The 15,996-nt window shown below is 35.4% G+C and overlaps 2 protein-coding genes across 2 annotated transcripts in view; both read right to left on the reverse strand.

Moving 5' to 3' along the window:
• Window positions 1–74: 74 nt before the first annotated feature.
• Window positions 75–2,495, reverse strand: LOC142340580 (ubiquitin carboxyl-terminal hydrolase 30-like). Its single transcript, XM_075391253.1, has 2 exons — window positions 1,715–2,495; window positions 75–604 (listed from the first exon to the last, which is right to left on the reverse strand). Exons 1-2 carry the CDS (start codon window positions 2,355–2,357, stop codon window positions 168–170), a joined length of 1,080 nt encoding a protein of 359 aa, XP_075247368.1. The 5' UTR covers window positions 2,358–2,495; the 3' UTR covers window positions 75–167.
• Window positions 2,496–8,086: 5,591 nt separating this feature from the next.
• LOC142340586 (glutathione synthetase-like) overlaps window positions 8,087–15,996 on the reverse strand; it is a 494,803-nt gene continuing 486,893 nt past the window's right edge. Inside the window, exon 10 of the mRNA XM_075391257.1 lies at window positions 8,087–8,318. The gene's annotated coding sequence lies outside the window, so the exon portion shown is untranslated. The remainder of the gene's footprint in view (window positions 8,319–15,996) is intronic.

Below are 15,996 nucleotides of genomic sequence, written 5' to 3' on the forward strand. Positions count from 1 at the left end.
TGTAACCCCAGACTGAAATTGCTACAACACATATCAATCTTTCAGTAAAATCGATCTAAGAAAGATGAATCACCTAATTGCGCAAAATTTTAATTAAAGTACATCAGACAAATTAGGGAAACAATTTACAGTCCAATAAATCATTCAAGATTTCGTTTAAGTTGGAACTACAACTTGGAACATTTAGCACCTTTATTATCACTTTTAAATATTCTCTCATATATCAAAATATAAAAGCAAGCATTCAAAACAGTTTCTGCGGAACAAAATTCAACATTTTCATCTGATATACAAATCCATTTTTCCTTTCCCTTCATTTCTACTCGTTTGTAGACAATGTAGTGGCCAAAGTCATTCGAATCTCCGAGATGCACAATTACTGAGCATAACTTATACCACAAGTTACTCGAAAAAGATGGTATTTTGAAGTAATCGTGCATGTAGGGAAAAATGTTGAGATAAATTGGGAATTTGACATAGTTTGCTAATTTCTGTGGCTCTCCAAATGCCGACCAGTAAGTGCGATTGAGGTGCAACATTAAACAGTTGGGTGGTCGGAGAATTCTGAACGATCTTCGTTGAGAGGTGTTAACAAGAACTCCAGCTAAAGAAAAATAGTATTGTCACCCGAGATACATACATGACTCCAACTAAAATTGTTTCTACCGAATTTGGAAAAACCAGTGCATTAAAAAAATCGTAACCGACACCTGACTTTATTAAAGTTCTGAGAAATTATCATCCTAATCGAAAAAAAATCAAAGACAGATGGAAAAGGTAATCACGTTTCATAATAACTTGTAGCATTTTGCAGGACATTACTAGATGAAAAGTTGTGTCGAAAACATCCACATATCCAAGTAGGGCGAAAGAAACTTTAAAATATAGCTGGCAGATTGCTACCAAATAGCCACAAAATCTTTGTATACCTGCAGTTTAAAAAGATATAAAACAGACAAAATAGAAATTTATCTTCTTCTTTATTAACTCCTGAGATGTTATATTTTGAATGAGAAATATGTATAACTTGTTGCTGCTCCTATCAACTGCTCTCAAATAACCTTCAACTAGAGTGACGCACACACTCAGTTGACCTTATCTCCTTGAATTATCATTAAAGTGATCGTGACGTCATATGGTCGCAACAAAATTCTTGACGAAATAAAAAAAACCAGTACAAGTCCTGAACTACAATTCAAAGAATTTACATTGACTAAAAACTAGACCCGGAAAAGACTAGAAATTGATTCGGAAAAGCATTTAGAAGAAAGTCGATCAAAAACGCGAAAAAAAACTTCGCATAAATGCAGGCCAGAGGACTAATATAATTGCTACAAACTTCGTTTGAGAGCAAATAAAAATGCACAACACAAAATTGCGCTCTTTTCCGCTTCACGTCCTGATTCTGAGTGAACAAAATCCATCACTCCAATTTGACAGCAAAATTTTTGCTCAGATATTGAAATCAGCGCCCCAATACAATCAATTAAAAATTAGGAACCAATAAATTAAAAATCATGAATTTCTGAAATCTTTAGAGAAATTTGACAAAACTATTTCATCCGCAAACCTATTTTAATCACCTGCGTCCACGTAAAACCTTGTTCTGAAATTCATGAGCAACCTCAACTGAAAATCATTTTTGCTGAAATTATTTCAAAACAAATAAGGAATTGGCACAAAAAGAGCGAATAGATCGATCTAGTAAATATACCTGAAACTGAGCACATCTCGCAATTAACGTCAGTCAGCAGCTCCCCGTCAAAATGCCTCTTCAGTAAATCTTCCACGTTTAACACATGTGAACTGGGCAAAGTCTGTGCAAATGCGGGGTACATTGATATAGAATGAGCAACCTCAACTTTGTTGGGCTTTCTCACGACGTTGCACTTCAAACATTTCATAATCGAAACTGACAAAGATGAAAACGGAAAATTAGAAAGTCTTGACTTCCAACGTTTTATTGCAAATCTCGGCACCTCATTGCTACAGTCCATATTTAAGCTAGAATCAAATATGTTCAAATTCGCAGCATTTTTTCGCGATTCTTCAATAACCGCATCAAATATCAAAATTAAAGCTTCATGGACGTCTTGTTGGTGACAGGAACGCGACCATCCATGATTCAGAACAAGTGAATTTAAAACATCAACACATGATAGGGGCTCAAAATAAGCGTCAGAAGACGGTTTTCTTAATTGATCAAACAACTCTTTCAAGCTTCTTCCGACAGATCGAGAAGTTGGCTCCTCATGAGATTCGATCCAAGATACAGTCGTTTTAGTTGATGATATAGCTTGAACAGCTGAGTTTAGAAAGCACCAATTACCCGGATTATGAAGGCCTCTAAAACCCATTATCCCTTTCCTGCGTTTACGTTTCCCAGGGTAGTTCAACAACGGCCACGCCAGATATCCAACTAGAACTATTCCGGAGCAGCCCAGAAGGCCGAACTTCCAAAAAGTCGACTGCAAATCCACGATTGAACTGAGTACTTGTTCAATCAACGAAGGTAAGGCATAATTCTAAAAAACAAAAGTAACACAGAAGTTGTTTGCATTATTCCAGTCACATATAAAAAAAACATCCGTCACCTCACATTTCAAACTATGAGAAAATTCCCATGTTCCATGCAACAAAAATTGTGATTGCCTAACGGTTTTAGCCAATCATAATTGAAAGCCCAAGCAGAAAATGATCATTCGTCACTTTCAAATGAATGGCAGTAAATAACAAACATTACAGCAAAAATATAGGAAAAATTCAAATTTACTCAAAGCAGCCGGAAACATAAAATTAGAAACTGCTCAACTCACTTCAAACTAAGCATTATTTATACAACCTTTAATTATTACCATGGACTGAAAAAACACGGTAGGAAACACGGACGAAGTCAAACGTGGCTTCAAAATAGTCACATCCATTATTTTGATAACGAATCTTCAATTTTAATATTCAGAACAAAAAGAACAATTGCGCAAAAAAAACTGAAAGACAAAACGCGTTGTCGAAGACATCAAAGGCACTGATTGACAATTTTTTTAAAAAACAGGCCAAGCTCACAAGTAAGCAAAAAAAGTGGCTACAAAGTCATTACGCTCAAAATCTGTAGTTCGAAACCACCACTTTTGCAAAGTTTTAAAGATTAACGTCGGACAGACTAACGTCGGATATAAACAGACTAATGTCGGACAAATTGCACTCGAACATCGGGCTGGGCCACTTATTCGGGGGCTGCAGTCTCAATATATTTTTATAGTTGCAAAAAATCCGACCCATGAGGGATTAGAACCTTCCACTCGTTCATCAGGATCTTAGGATTTCCTCTTACAATCGCATTTATTTTATAGCGAGTGATAGCAATTAAGATAACTCAAAAACAAAGACTAGCGAGATCAAGTCACTCGAGAAATTAACGAATGTTCCATAACAAGAGCGCAAAACTGGTCAAGCGCAAACTTTGCATTAAAAAGAAACGTTTACAATAAATTCTTCAAACTTCGTTCGAGGGCAGTTAAAAAATGTGCCACCTATGAATATTAAAAGGGCTTAATTTAAAGCAGCAAAAAATAGATTAAAGGGAACATTATGACAAGCTGTAAAAAAGAGACAAAGCTGACGCGCAAAGCTTCGATTGTCATCTAGTCATAAAATCCAAATTATGGCTGTGAACTGAACTTCAAAAACATTCAATTTTAAAAAGCTATTTTAAAAGAATGTCCTAAAATTCCAGAAAAGGGGATTAAAAAAACGATTTAAAAACGAAATTAAAAAACCTACAACAAATGCCTTTTTCGGTAATTTATTTTATTTCGGGGGTAGCGGTTTCAAAATTGATAGCGAAAAGTAAAGCTAGCATAAATTTCCGCCCATCAAATCGGAACAACTATTGTAATCACAAGTAATGACTATGCCTATGCCACCCGCGTGACTTAACATGAATAAAGTACAATCAAAAATAAGATCCACGCACCTTTATATTTGAATTTTTGACAATTGTTTAACATGCAAATCAGTTCCAAAGTTGTCAGTCTTATCCATGAAATTAAATTTCCCTTCTAAACACATTTTTATTGCGTAGCTTATAAAAATAGTCAAAACCGATTACAGACACTGTGATTTTTGTACACCAAAGCATTGCAATTTAACTGGCGCAATTCCACGTATTACATTACTTCTCATTGCGGATAGTGGATCCTAAAATTTGTGTGTTTGAGAAGTAATTGATAACGATGTAAAAAAAATTTGAAAGCAACATGTTTCCATAGGTTTGACTAATTTTTTTGAGCAGATGTTTCTTGCTAAACAAAGTCACTCAAAACCAAAGCAACACAGAGATCCAAACATATTCAAATACTGTTTTTGCTACTGCGAAGCAGGCTACCTTTTGTTCGTGCGGTTTTTCACAATTTTTTTGGTGCAATGACATGTAATGTTAAGTTGAATTCAACTGGAAAGTGAAGCTGATGCACATGCTTACCAATAATACAAACTTGTGGCCGTAAAAAAATTAGCACATGAGAAAACATTCTCATTTCACGCCCGTATTTTCTGGCCGATAAGAACCTCAAAGTGGTTTTCGTAATTTTACTCTAATAAGCAATTAAAGCTATTTCCTGAATTGAAAAGCCCCGGTAGCAAAAACAGCTCATATAAATAGCTGTTTCAACCAAGAACTGGGCTGCTGGAAACTTTGATCGCAGAATTCTTTTGTAATTTGAGAAATTTTAGCCATAAAAACTTGAGAAACATAATGGTATGATAACTGAGGAACTTTCGGCATCTCTTATCCATTAAGTAGATCAGTTATCACTTGTTCTCAAAAAATGACTGTCTTTTATCAATGCTTCAAAAACAGCAGCAGTTAACTCGAAACAAGTGAGAACCAATTGTCGATCAGTGACCTGGCAAACACTTATATATAGGTTTATAAGATAAAAAAATCTTTTGTACAGTACGCAAAACAGTCACTATACTTCCATGGACAGGATAAAAAAAACTGATTGCTATTTGGTGTGAAAAAACAAACCAAAAACGAAAACTGATTAAGTTTTTTTTTCCATTTTCTGCAACAGTTTAAAGCAAGTCGTGCACAGGAGAGACATCAAAAGTTATAATTACGCAAAAATATTAAAAATTGCTTTCATTAAAATATCATCTGCGGCATCTTTGTTATCCATTAAGTAGACCAGTTATCAATGTTCCTAAAAAAGTGAAATTTTTTACCAAAGTTTCAAAACAGCAGCAGTTATTAACGAAACAAAACCAATTCTCGATCAGTGACCTGGAAAACACCCCCATGTAGGTATATAAGATAGAAATGATCAAGGGGGTTGAGATAACGCAGCAAAAATTTTAATTTACCGAAATTTTAACAAAAACATTTTTTGCATTTTTCACTTCTGCATTTTTTGAAAAATATATTGCAACTAAACGAAAAAAGGCCCAGAAGCAAATGTTTTGATAAATACCAAGCAATTATCTTTGATAAACGCCAAGCTTTATGCTTGCCAATCACTAGAGGAATAATAGTCTTAAGTCTCAAAAATAATGAACATACCCGGCAGATTGCCGGAAAATAGCCGCCGTTGATTCCCATAACTCTATTCGGATTGAAAGAAAAAAAATATCAACAAAAATTGATTTTTGCATAAAAACATTTTTAAGTGCGATTTATTTTGATGTCATTTCGTAATTGAACATACTCCTGTCTCTCAGATACAGAAAACATATCAGAAATTATGATTACGCAAAAATATTGGAAATTGATTTCATTCAAGTATTATCTGCGGTATATTCTCTGCATGATACAAAAAAAACATATTTTAAGAAAACTATGCTAAGCTGTGACAGCCTTGAGGAGAGAATTTTCGGAAAAATTTGGTGACCCCATCGGTTGGCGGGAAATTGCTAAAATGGATTAAAAATTGAATGTTTTTGATATATTACATGTATTCCACTGATCTATGGCATAATGAAACGACGTGTCAGCATTGCTTTAGGATTGTTCATTTTCAAAGTTTTCTTACTCAGTCTTTGGAATAAAAGATAAAAATGGGATTTTGATAGCTTAAATTATTTGAATTAGTTGCTGGTTTGGTTAGCTGCCCCGCGTTAAAAATAACTTCATGTACGCTTTTCTCTTAGACAAATAAGATGACTCCATATTCAAAGACGTTTTTAAAACATCATTCATTGAGAAAAAATATTGGCCCCAACCTTTGTGTTTTGAGATATTTTAAAACATAGCTGGCAGATTGCCAGAAAATAACCGCAATAGATTCGTAGATCGGCAGTCTAAAAAAACAGTAAAAAAGACAGACCAAAAAAATTCGTCTTTTCATTGAAGGCTGATCTGTTATATTTTGATTAAAAATCTGTATAAGTTATTGCTGCCTCTTCTAGCTGATCACAAATAACCTTCATTTAGAGTGACACACACCCATTTGACCTTATCTCTTTGAGTTAAAGTAAATAAAAGTCAATTTCAAATTGAGGAAATCATTTTTGAGAGTGAGGTAAGTCAAGTGTGACCAAAAATTTAATCACGAACAAAAAAACACGCTCCACTAAGAGCGAAAAATGACATGACGTCACACATGTAATTCAGTTGAAATTGCATGAACGAATGAACAAAAAGTGGCTGTGACGTCATATGGTCGTAACAAAAATCATGACGACGAAATAAAAAACATAGCAGGACAGGTCCTGACGTACAATTCAAAGAATTTTCATTGACTTAACAGAAAAACTAATTCTAGAATGGACTATGAGTGAATTGAGAAAACCATTTTTAATAAAAACTAGAAAAAAAATCAGAAAAAAAACAGAAAATCAATGTCAAAAAAACCACTAGCGAGAAATGAAACTTAATTCAAACAAAAAACTAGGCCTAGAATGGCTTTGAATGGGTTAGGAAAACCATTTAGAAAAAATCCGATCCGAAAAATTGAAAAAACAGTAAAAATCCGAGTGAAATTGCCGCATGTGAACAAAAAACCACTACCGAGAAACCGAATTTTTGTTCAAACACCGTTTTCTCACTCTACTTTAAAATTAGAGCGAAAAAAATTCACGCCGCAAAAACACTCACTTTTTCGCTCCATTTCCTGTTTCGGCGTGACCAAAATCACTACTCCAATTTGACTTCAAAAATCATGAAAATGTGAACAGATCTTAAAAAAACATAGCAGGACAAGTCCTGACGTACAATTCAAAGAATTTTCATCGACTTAACAGAAAACTAGACCTAGAACGGATTCTGAATGGATTGGGAAAACTATTAAGAAAAAAATCCGATCAGAAAAATTGAAAAAACAGTAAAAATCAGAGTGAAATTGCCGCATGTGAACAAAAAATCACTAGCGAAAAAGCGAAATTTTGTTCAAACACCATTTTCTCATTCAACTTCAAAATTAGAGCGAAAACATTTCACACCGCAAAACCACTCGCATTTTCGCTCCATTTCCTGTTTCGGCGTGACCAAAATCACTACTCCAATTTGACTTCAGAAATCATGAAAATGTGTGAACAGATCTTAAAACAAAGACAGCGCCCCAATACAATTCAAATTCTTTGAATTGTAAAAAACCAAGAGAAGGCCAATAATAGCCCCAGCTATCGCTGTGCGGCTTTTAAACAATATAGCTAGCTAACGTCCGGCGAAGCGCTCTCAAACAACTAGCGAGCAGTTGGCTCCAGTAGTCGCTAATTTGGCCTTAGGTCAACTAGCTTGAGAGGAAGTGAGGGAGTAGACAAAGGGTCCATTGTGGTGGTTGGGGAGAGCTGCTACTTTTAGAGACCATGTGTGCAATTCAGTGAACTGTACACTTCAAGACTAGGTCTGATCAGATGTCTCCCGGTCTGGTCATTGGTCATTTTTGTCTCGGATGATCTGATCAGAGGAAATTTTGGTTTTTTAAACCTCAACCTGGGTGACCTCAACCAGGAAATTCTGGTTTGTGACCTCAACCTGGGTGACCCCAACCAGGAAATTCTGGTTTGTGACCTCAACCTGGGTGACCTCAACCAGGAAATTCTGGTTTGTGACCTCAACCTGGGTGGCACTGATCTACATAAAAAGAACTGTATGAAACAATAAGTTCAAATGTGTTGTGTGTGATAATGACATAGTAAAGGTAAGGAACAACTTGATTTAGCGCTGTTAAAATAATGATGTATTTTGCTTTCTGTATCCATTGCGGAAAGTGCAAATTGTAATCTAACTAAATACAGATTAAATTGAATTATCATAGATAAGAGAAAACGAAGCGTGTACAGCGAAATGCCTGATAACATTTGATAACATTCATAGATGGCTAGGCTCCCGAAATATTACGCCCAATTATCAACCTAATGACTAGCAATTCTGCCTCGAATCATGATCAACTATATGCACAGTAGCCATTTAAACGGCAAAAAAAACATCAAACTGATTTTAATTCGCTTAAATTGCAATGTTGTTTTTCATGACGCGACAACTCAGAGGTCGAATACGTAAACTGCACCAAAACAATTCGACAGTCGGAATTTGACAAGCAAGTAACTTGCTTGTAAAGTAAAGTTATGGCCTAAAAACAAACAAAATTTCAAGCATATTGCATCGGTGCCATCTAGACATTGGCACAAACGTCAAGCTAACTGGCTAACTGGATTACAGCCAACCTTCTTAATATAACCCGATACTTTATTGATTTCTTCGGATTTTTCGGTGCAAGGTGGCTCAGTGGTGTCCAGTTGTTGCAATCCTGAGTATCCAAGCGCTTAAAGCATTCTAATTGATACTCATTGATGTAGTCTAACAGTCAAAACAATGATAGGTATCCGATAATAAGTGTCTTCTTCAAGATCTGTCTTTTTTGAATCGCTTTAAACGCCTTTTTTATCAACTATTTTCTTACTCCGATGGGTTCGAAAACTTAATTATCCTTAATAAACTGTGGGTGAAAATTTATCGTAGTCTTTTACAGCATCAGTTGCGGTTGCCTTAGCCTGGGTTTTTAAGAAAGTTTTGAACCAATTTTAATAGCTTTCTTCAAAAAGCGAACGATTTTAGTGTACGATTGACATGTTTTCAGTCAGAGCCCTATCCCGGGTATCGGAAAACTTAAAGCATCCTATTCAAGGCTCATAGTTTTAGTTCAACAGTCAACACATAGATAGGTATTCGATAAGAAGTCTGACTTAAAAACATTTATTGATACCCTTTTAGCGCGTTTTTCTTCGTTTCGTTTTGTTACCTCGAATGGTTTGAATACTTATATATCACGAACATAATGAGAGTGGTAATTTCTTAGCTCATTTTTAGCAGATTGATGTGCTGTGTCCTGAGTCTGAGCCTTTTCATTCTTTGAAAAAGAATTCAATCACTTCTGTTAAATTCCTTCAAAAAAAGCGGACGCTTTTCGTTTAGATTTGGCCTTTTTGGGTCAAAGCCTCAACTTGAGTATCCAATTGGCTAAAGTATCCCAATTTAGAGTCATAGCTGTAGTGGAACAGTCAAAACGATTGTAGGTATCCGATAAAAAGTCTTATCTTCATTAAAAAAATTTGATTAACTCCTGCTGCTTTTAATTTCTCTTTTTTTGGCTGCGATATTTCGGAAAAGAGTATCTGGCTAACGAACTGTAATTGCTAGTTTAGTACAGTCGTTTGGAGTTGAATGGTAGGTTGTTCCATGAGGCTGCGGCTCTGTATTTCTCAGAAAAATTTCGATTACTTTTGACTCACTTCAAAATAAGTGACCTACTTTCGTGTAGATTTGACGTTTTTCCGAGTGCAAGTCTGATCTTAAGCTAACAAAGTGCAGCAAAGCATCCTAATGTAAAACTTACAGTTGTAATTTAACCGACAAAACAATGCCACGTACTTATATACGTGATATTATTTATATAATATAAAACATTGTTGTAATTAAAACATACTTCACGTTTTCGGAAGTCCATTCCTTCGAATGGTAAGTTATCTACAACCAAATCATTAAGTACCAATTTATACATTTTTCCACCAATAAGATTTCATTCAATCTAAAGAGAAATCAAAGAGTAGAAATTACTCTGCGCTTCTTTATTTTTAATGTCTACAATATTTATTAACTCATACAGCATTGATTTAATAAAGCATTTGAAACCACATTAACCAAAGGGCTTCTTGTGTTTGATTTGCGTACAAAACAATGCATGCAATCGGCATCCACTTTTTCAAACATCAATTAAATATCAATATCCTACATCTACTGCAGGAATCTCTTGAATTGTCAGATTTATTGCGCTATCATTTAATCGCAAATGGTAGCAACAAAACTGGTAATATATTTGAAGAAATGCTCAGGTTTTAATTTTTGATGTTTGACTTCATGTCGTTCATGATGCTAGATTTCATGTAATAGAATTGCTCCTGTTCTGAAATTAGTATATTCTAAATGAACCTAAGGCTTCTGTTTGAAATGTATTGCGATTCATACGTAAAGTAATTTGAAATAAAGAATGATTATGAAATGAGAAAACCTACTATGGAAAACAATTAGAATTGGTGAACTAATTAGATGACTGGAAATGCTCCGCTTGCTTGCGTATTCGACCGTACTGCCAAACCGTAGTTGACACTTGCGGTGATGGTGTTTAGCTTGAGCTTGAATTTTTCACCATTTTTTTGAGCAGTTGAAAGTTAAAATGAGCCACTACTACTCGATTGTGCTAATCTCTCAGGTTTTTTCGAAATCATTTTTGATAAATTTCATTAAGGCGATCTTGGTTCAGCTGGCTGATCAATTGATCTCGTATTGATTGTGGACTTGAAAAATCTGAGCTTGATGTTAAATGTCTGATCATTTCCAATTAATTCCGGAGTTTTAAAAAATGAGTTTGATGAGTAACAATTTGAGTGTCTTTGGATGTTAGAAGGGCTGGATTTAGCCGTTCCATAGTCTAGAGCAGTTTCGGTCGGCTGATCATTAGCCCGAATTCCATACCTTTGGTTCGACTTTGTTGACCCAATTTAAATCCGATGGATTGTCTAGCATTGCCATTTTATCGTGCTATATGATAAATTTCGACTAAAAAAACACAGTATTCCGTAAGCTTCAACGGTGCCGCAGCTGCTGTTCTGTCATAGTATTCCCTATATAATGTATATATATATATATATATATATATATATATATATATATTTATATAAAGATTTCACGAGTTATGCTTCTACCAAAAAGTTAACCAGTTAACCAAAAAGTTGTCATTCTGCCCTGTATATCTGATATTTAGTCGTATTGGCTATTGTTATGGCACAATTTTCATTTAAATCAAATATCAATTGGAATTACTGGTAGGTGACGATGAAATAGAGGTATTGGTAGGCAACCAATGGTTGAATGATAACTGGGATTATGCTGGAATACTGCTAAATCTGCGGTTATGCCAATCGTTTTGTAATTGACTTCCATATATTCTTAAATAACGTTTCAATGGTCCATGAGAGCTCCCAATGACACCAACTGTTTTCGCGTGAATCATATTAGCGAGCTCAAGGCTTATTTCCAAAATCTCAACGAGTTATTCAAGTAACTTAGAAGTAAATTATGAACCTTGATCAGTGACTATCAGAAGCAGTAAATACGAATGTCGCATAAATCATTGCACAAGAAATTTATCTGCTGTTTTTGCTGATATCAGAGTAAGTGGTATTTTGTGAAAACGTCCATTACCGTTAAAATAAACGAAAAACCACCGCTATGAGGTCTAACTGGGTTTAAGGTTGGTGTAAACAAGTTTGTCTTGTATAGACTTTACCTGAGCGCATGTTTAGCAGTTTGTTGTAAACAACGAGAAAGTCAAAAAAAACCTGTGAAGTAGTATATCCATCGAGATATCGCTCAGAGTCTTTTTTTTTGTATTCCCAAATACCCCTCCATTCTTCTGTTGTAAATACGAAATAGTAGTTCTGTTTTTAAGTGTTTAGGGACAATTTTCAATACGGTATACCGTTCTCTAATGTATGTCAGTTAAGAAGTTAATGGTATTTCTTCAAGTCGTGTTGAAAACGTTGTTTCCGGTTTAATTTTAATGTGCATTCACATTTTCACTTTTGCTATGTCCGGATCATTGCGTTGTTCTTCATCAATTTTTTGTGGCACCAAGCTTTCGAATCTAATTTATCCGACTTGTTTTTTTTTCAAAACTGCACGTATTTGAATTTTATCTAAAAAACTTTGTATAATTTCTGCTTCTATTTCTTTGCCGCATTTGTAACAATATTTTCCGGAATTTTAAAGTGAGTAGACCCTGCCGCGATGTTTTCACTAAAGTAAAGTGACGTTATTAAATTATCTGGCGTGTTAGATAACACTTCCATTCGTATTTTGTGTATTGGTATTTGATCTTCGAGCTTCAATTTCATTTTTCATGCTAGATTTATATACACTTGTGACAAATAATCAGCGGCCGTATTTGCATGTCCAGGAGTATGGCCTAAGACAAAGTTGCATGAAAGCACCAAGTCAACAGCGTTCCACTGTTTGCCCGGTAGCCAGTTGGCTTGAAAGAGACGTGCTACACTTTTTTTGTCTGTTAACACTGTAATCGGTTTGCTGAAAACTCCCCTAATGTACTGTTCAAACGTCTCAAAGACATACCATACCGTACACAAAGAAAATCTTTGACAGATTTTAGTGATTTAACTATGTTGGAGAGAACAAATACGATCCTTAGGCTACTGGTGCTCTAGGCTACTGGTACTAGGAAGTTTTCCTGAAGGGCTGCTATTTCGAGTTGAGTAACCTTCAATGAGTAATACAAAAGATAAAATGAATTTACTTTCATTTCGCAGTACTTGAAGAATGGTTGTAATTTTTCAGTTAACTGTGGAACTAATTTTTGAAACTACTGAAGAAAACCAATTATTCTTCTTGTTTGTTTCATATATTTTGGTAGTTGCACTGTTTTAAAAATTTTTCTAGTTTATCGCTGTTTGGTTTCCTTTAATTGAAAACCAGCACACATCTAAAGAATGCAAGAGTTGACAGATGGACAAGGAAATACAACATACGATACATTGTCTCACTTTCTTCCTTCAGGAAAACCAGCATAGGCAGCAATAGTAAAACAAAAATGTTCTTCTAGATCACGCGGACCAAAACAGAACTGGGAGAGGAGAGACGGTTAAGCCACGTCCATATACATCAAGAAAGGCGGCTCCTCTTCTGGCAGTCCCATTTTCATCAATAGGGCTAGCTCTTAAGACTCTGATAAAGAAAACAGAATCACATTAGCAAAAGTCCCAATTTCTTTTCTCGGCTTATCTCACAAAAGATGGGCGCCTAAAACGATTCATGGAAAGAATTGTGGAATAGAAAGGGAGAAAACATTAGAATTTGCTGAAGGTTCCCTACTTGAAAATTGGAGGAAGTTGACAAGCTGGATATCTCCATTTGACCTGTAATCTCCAGCTTGTTTTCAAGCATCATTGACTGGCGGACTAAGTCTTGTAGATGAACAAGTTACAGATTCTTCAGATGATGATGATCTGACAATTATCTTGCTTTTTTGTTACCCTGATATGCTCTGATCTGGAGTGTCTGCACGGACTGATAGAAAATTAACACGGTAGATTGTCAAACCCTACCTCTGATAGTTAAAAGCGAGTTACCGTAGCAAGGAATTGTGCAACGGTAATTAGCAAAGTAACCTCATATTGCCTATTGTGTAGAAAGTACTTTGTTATCCTGAGGTGTCCTATAATGCCCTGCTGTCGGCAGATAGAACCAAATTTCTATCCGCTGTGTCAAAAATGGCATCATGTTAGCTTATGCAAGGGTAAACTCACTACAAAATTCTGCTTACATCAATGGGAGTGACTACCCGGGATTGTGGTTTTGCCAATGGGATTATGACAGCCTTGAATAGCACACTCCAAGACCTCTCCCAAAATGCTGAGACATTCTTTATAAGTTGGGGTAATACGGCTCGTGGTGAACTGAATGTGTACATGGAACAATTTAGATGAGATTATGTTCACTCCCTAACAAACGAAAAGCTAGCTAGGAAGATAAGAGAATAACTTATTATAGGAAGAATGCACACAAAATACCAGCAACAATGGTAACCGATAACAATAACAGTGCACCAGCTATTCTAGGAACTCAACTCAACTCAACTCATTCATAAAGTGAGTTACATCAGGTATCTGATCCAACTCCTGCCACCAACATACATATGCAATATCAACTGTACAATACAAAACCTGGTAGAAGTTAAAATAAAATATATTCCAGGTCTTCGGATGTGGGTCTAGCAGTTTCCCAAAACAATATAAACACTTACTAATCAATTATCTTCTTTATTCCTAATTTTTTTCTTCAACGATTGAAATCGTTCTAGTACTTCACTTCTACAAATCCAATACATCTAATGGTGAGTTTTATACAACCAAAGCATTCAGTAATAATGCATACCTTTTTCCACCTATAAGATTTCAATCAATCTAAATAGAAAGGGCTTCACTTCAAATCTAATCAAAGTATCGACATTACTCACGTATCCGATAAAAATCTGTGTTAAAAAAACTTTTGATGAATCGCACTAAACACGTTTTTTTTTCCCAATCATTTTCTTACTTGGAATGGTTCGAAAAAATTTTATACCCCCTAATGAACGGAAATCCCTATCGAAATTTTTCGATCAATTTTGACAGCTTTCTCTAAAAAGCGAACGATTTTCGTGCAGGATTCACTTGTTTTCTCAGTCCAAGCCATAACCTAAGTATCAAAGTGTTTAAAGCATCCTAATTTAAACCTATAGTTGTAGTACAGATAGTACAAAACTTCGACAGGTATCCGATAAGCAGTTAATTGACTCTCTAAAAACATTTATTGATTCTCTTTTAGCGCAATTTGTTTTCAAATTTCTTTTTTACTTCGAATGGTTTGAAAACTTATACATCACTAACTTTATGTGAATGGTACTTTTTCAAGGTCTTTTTAGGCTAATTGAGGCGCTGCTTCCTGGACCTGAGCCTTTGAGAAAAAAAATAAATTTTTGAATAAAATTAATCCTTCTTTGAAAAAGAAATTAATATAATTTGCTAACTTTCTCTCTTAAAAGCAAAGCTGTTTCGTTTATATCTGACGATTTTTAGTCAAAGCCTCAACCTGAATATCCAATTGCTTACAGTATCCCCATTTCGACCCATAGCTGTAATCAGACAGTCAGAACAACGATAGGTACACGCTAAGTCTACCTTTAGAACAATAAAATGAATTTTAGATTCGCTCCTAATGCTCTTAATTTGGGGTGTTTTGGCTGCGATAATTCGGAAAATAATTTTTTGCTAACGAACTGAAATCGCTAGCAAATCGCACGCCGTTTCGTCAGGCGGAGGTTTTTTTCTCAGAAAAGTTTAAATTGCTTTTAACTCACGTAAAAAAACGATTTTTGTGTAAACTTGATCTTTTCCAAGTGAAAGCCTTATCAAACCATACCAAGCGCTTCCTAATCATCCTCAACCAAAAGCAATATAATCTACACTCATAGTTGTAGTTTAGCAGTCAAAACATTGATAGGTACCTCCTATAAGATGTCTGCCTTAAAAACACTTATTGATTCCCTTTTAGCGCGCTTTTTTCAAGTGTTTCTTTGTTATTTCGAATGGTTTGAAAACTTATATATCACTAACAATTCTTGAAAGCAAGCGACCGCAGCAGTTGAAAATGCTATGCGAGTCTCAATTTCCAGGACAGTGGAGTGCGCACAAACTACCTCCAGATGATCAAACACCTCGGGTGGTGGGAGTGCCAGTGTCGGCTGTACCAGTGGGGGTAACGTTACAAGAGGGCGCATGACTCAATTTTTACGGAAATGTCACGGTCAACTTTCATTTGTGGTTACAAATTAATTGACTCAAGAATTATTACCGCCGCATGCATATTATTTAAATACTAACCAGACTGAATTTACATTCTTTTCTTTCTCCCATTAGTCAAGCAAAAAGCGCTTGACTCAGGCACAT

The sequence above is a fragment of the Convolutriloba macropyga genome, chromosome 6 (genome assembly GCF_964194025.1).
Source record: "Convolutriloba macropyga chromosome 6, txConMacr16.3, whole genome shotgun sequence".
In the NCBI taxonomy this organism is placed as follows: domain Eukaryota; kingdom Metazoa; phylum Xenacoelomorpha; order Acoela; family Convolutidae; genus Convolutriloba; species Convolutriloba macropyga.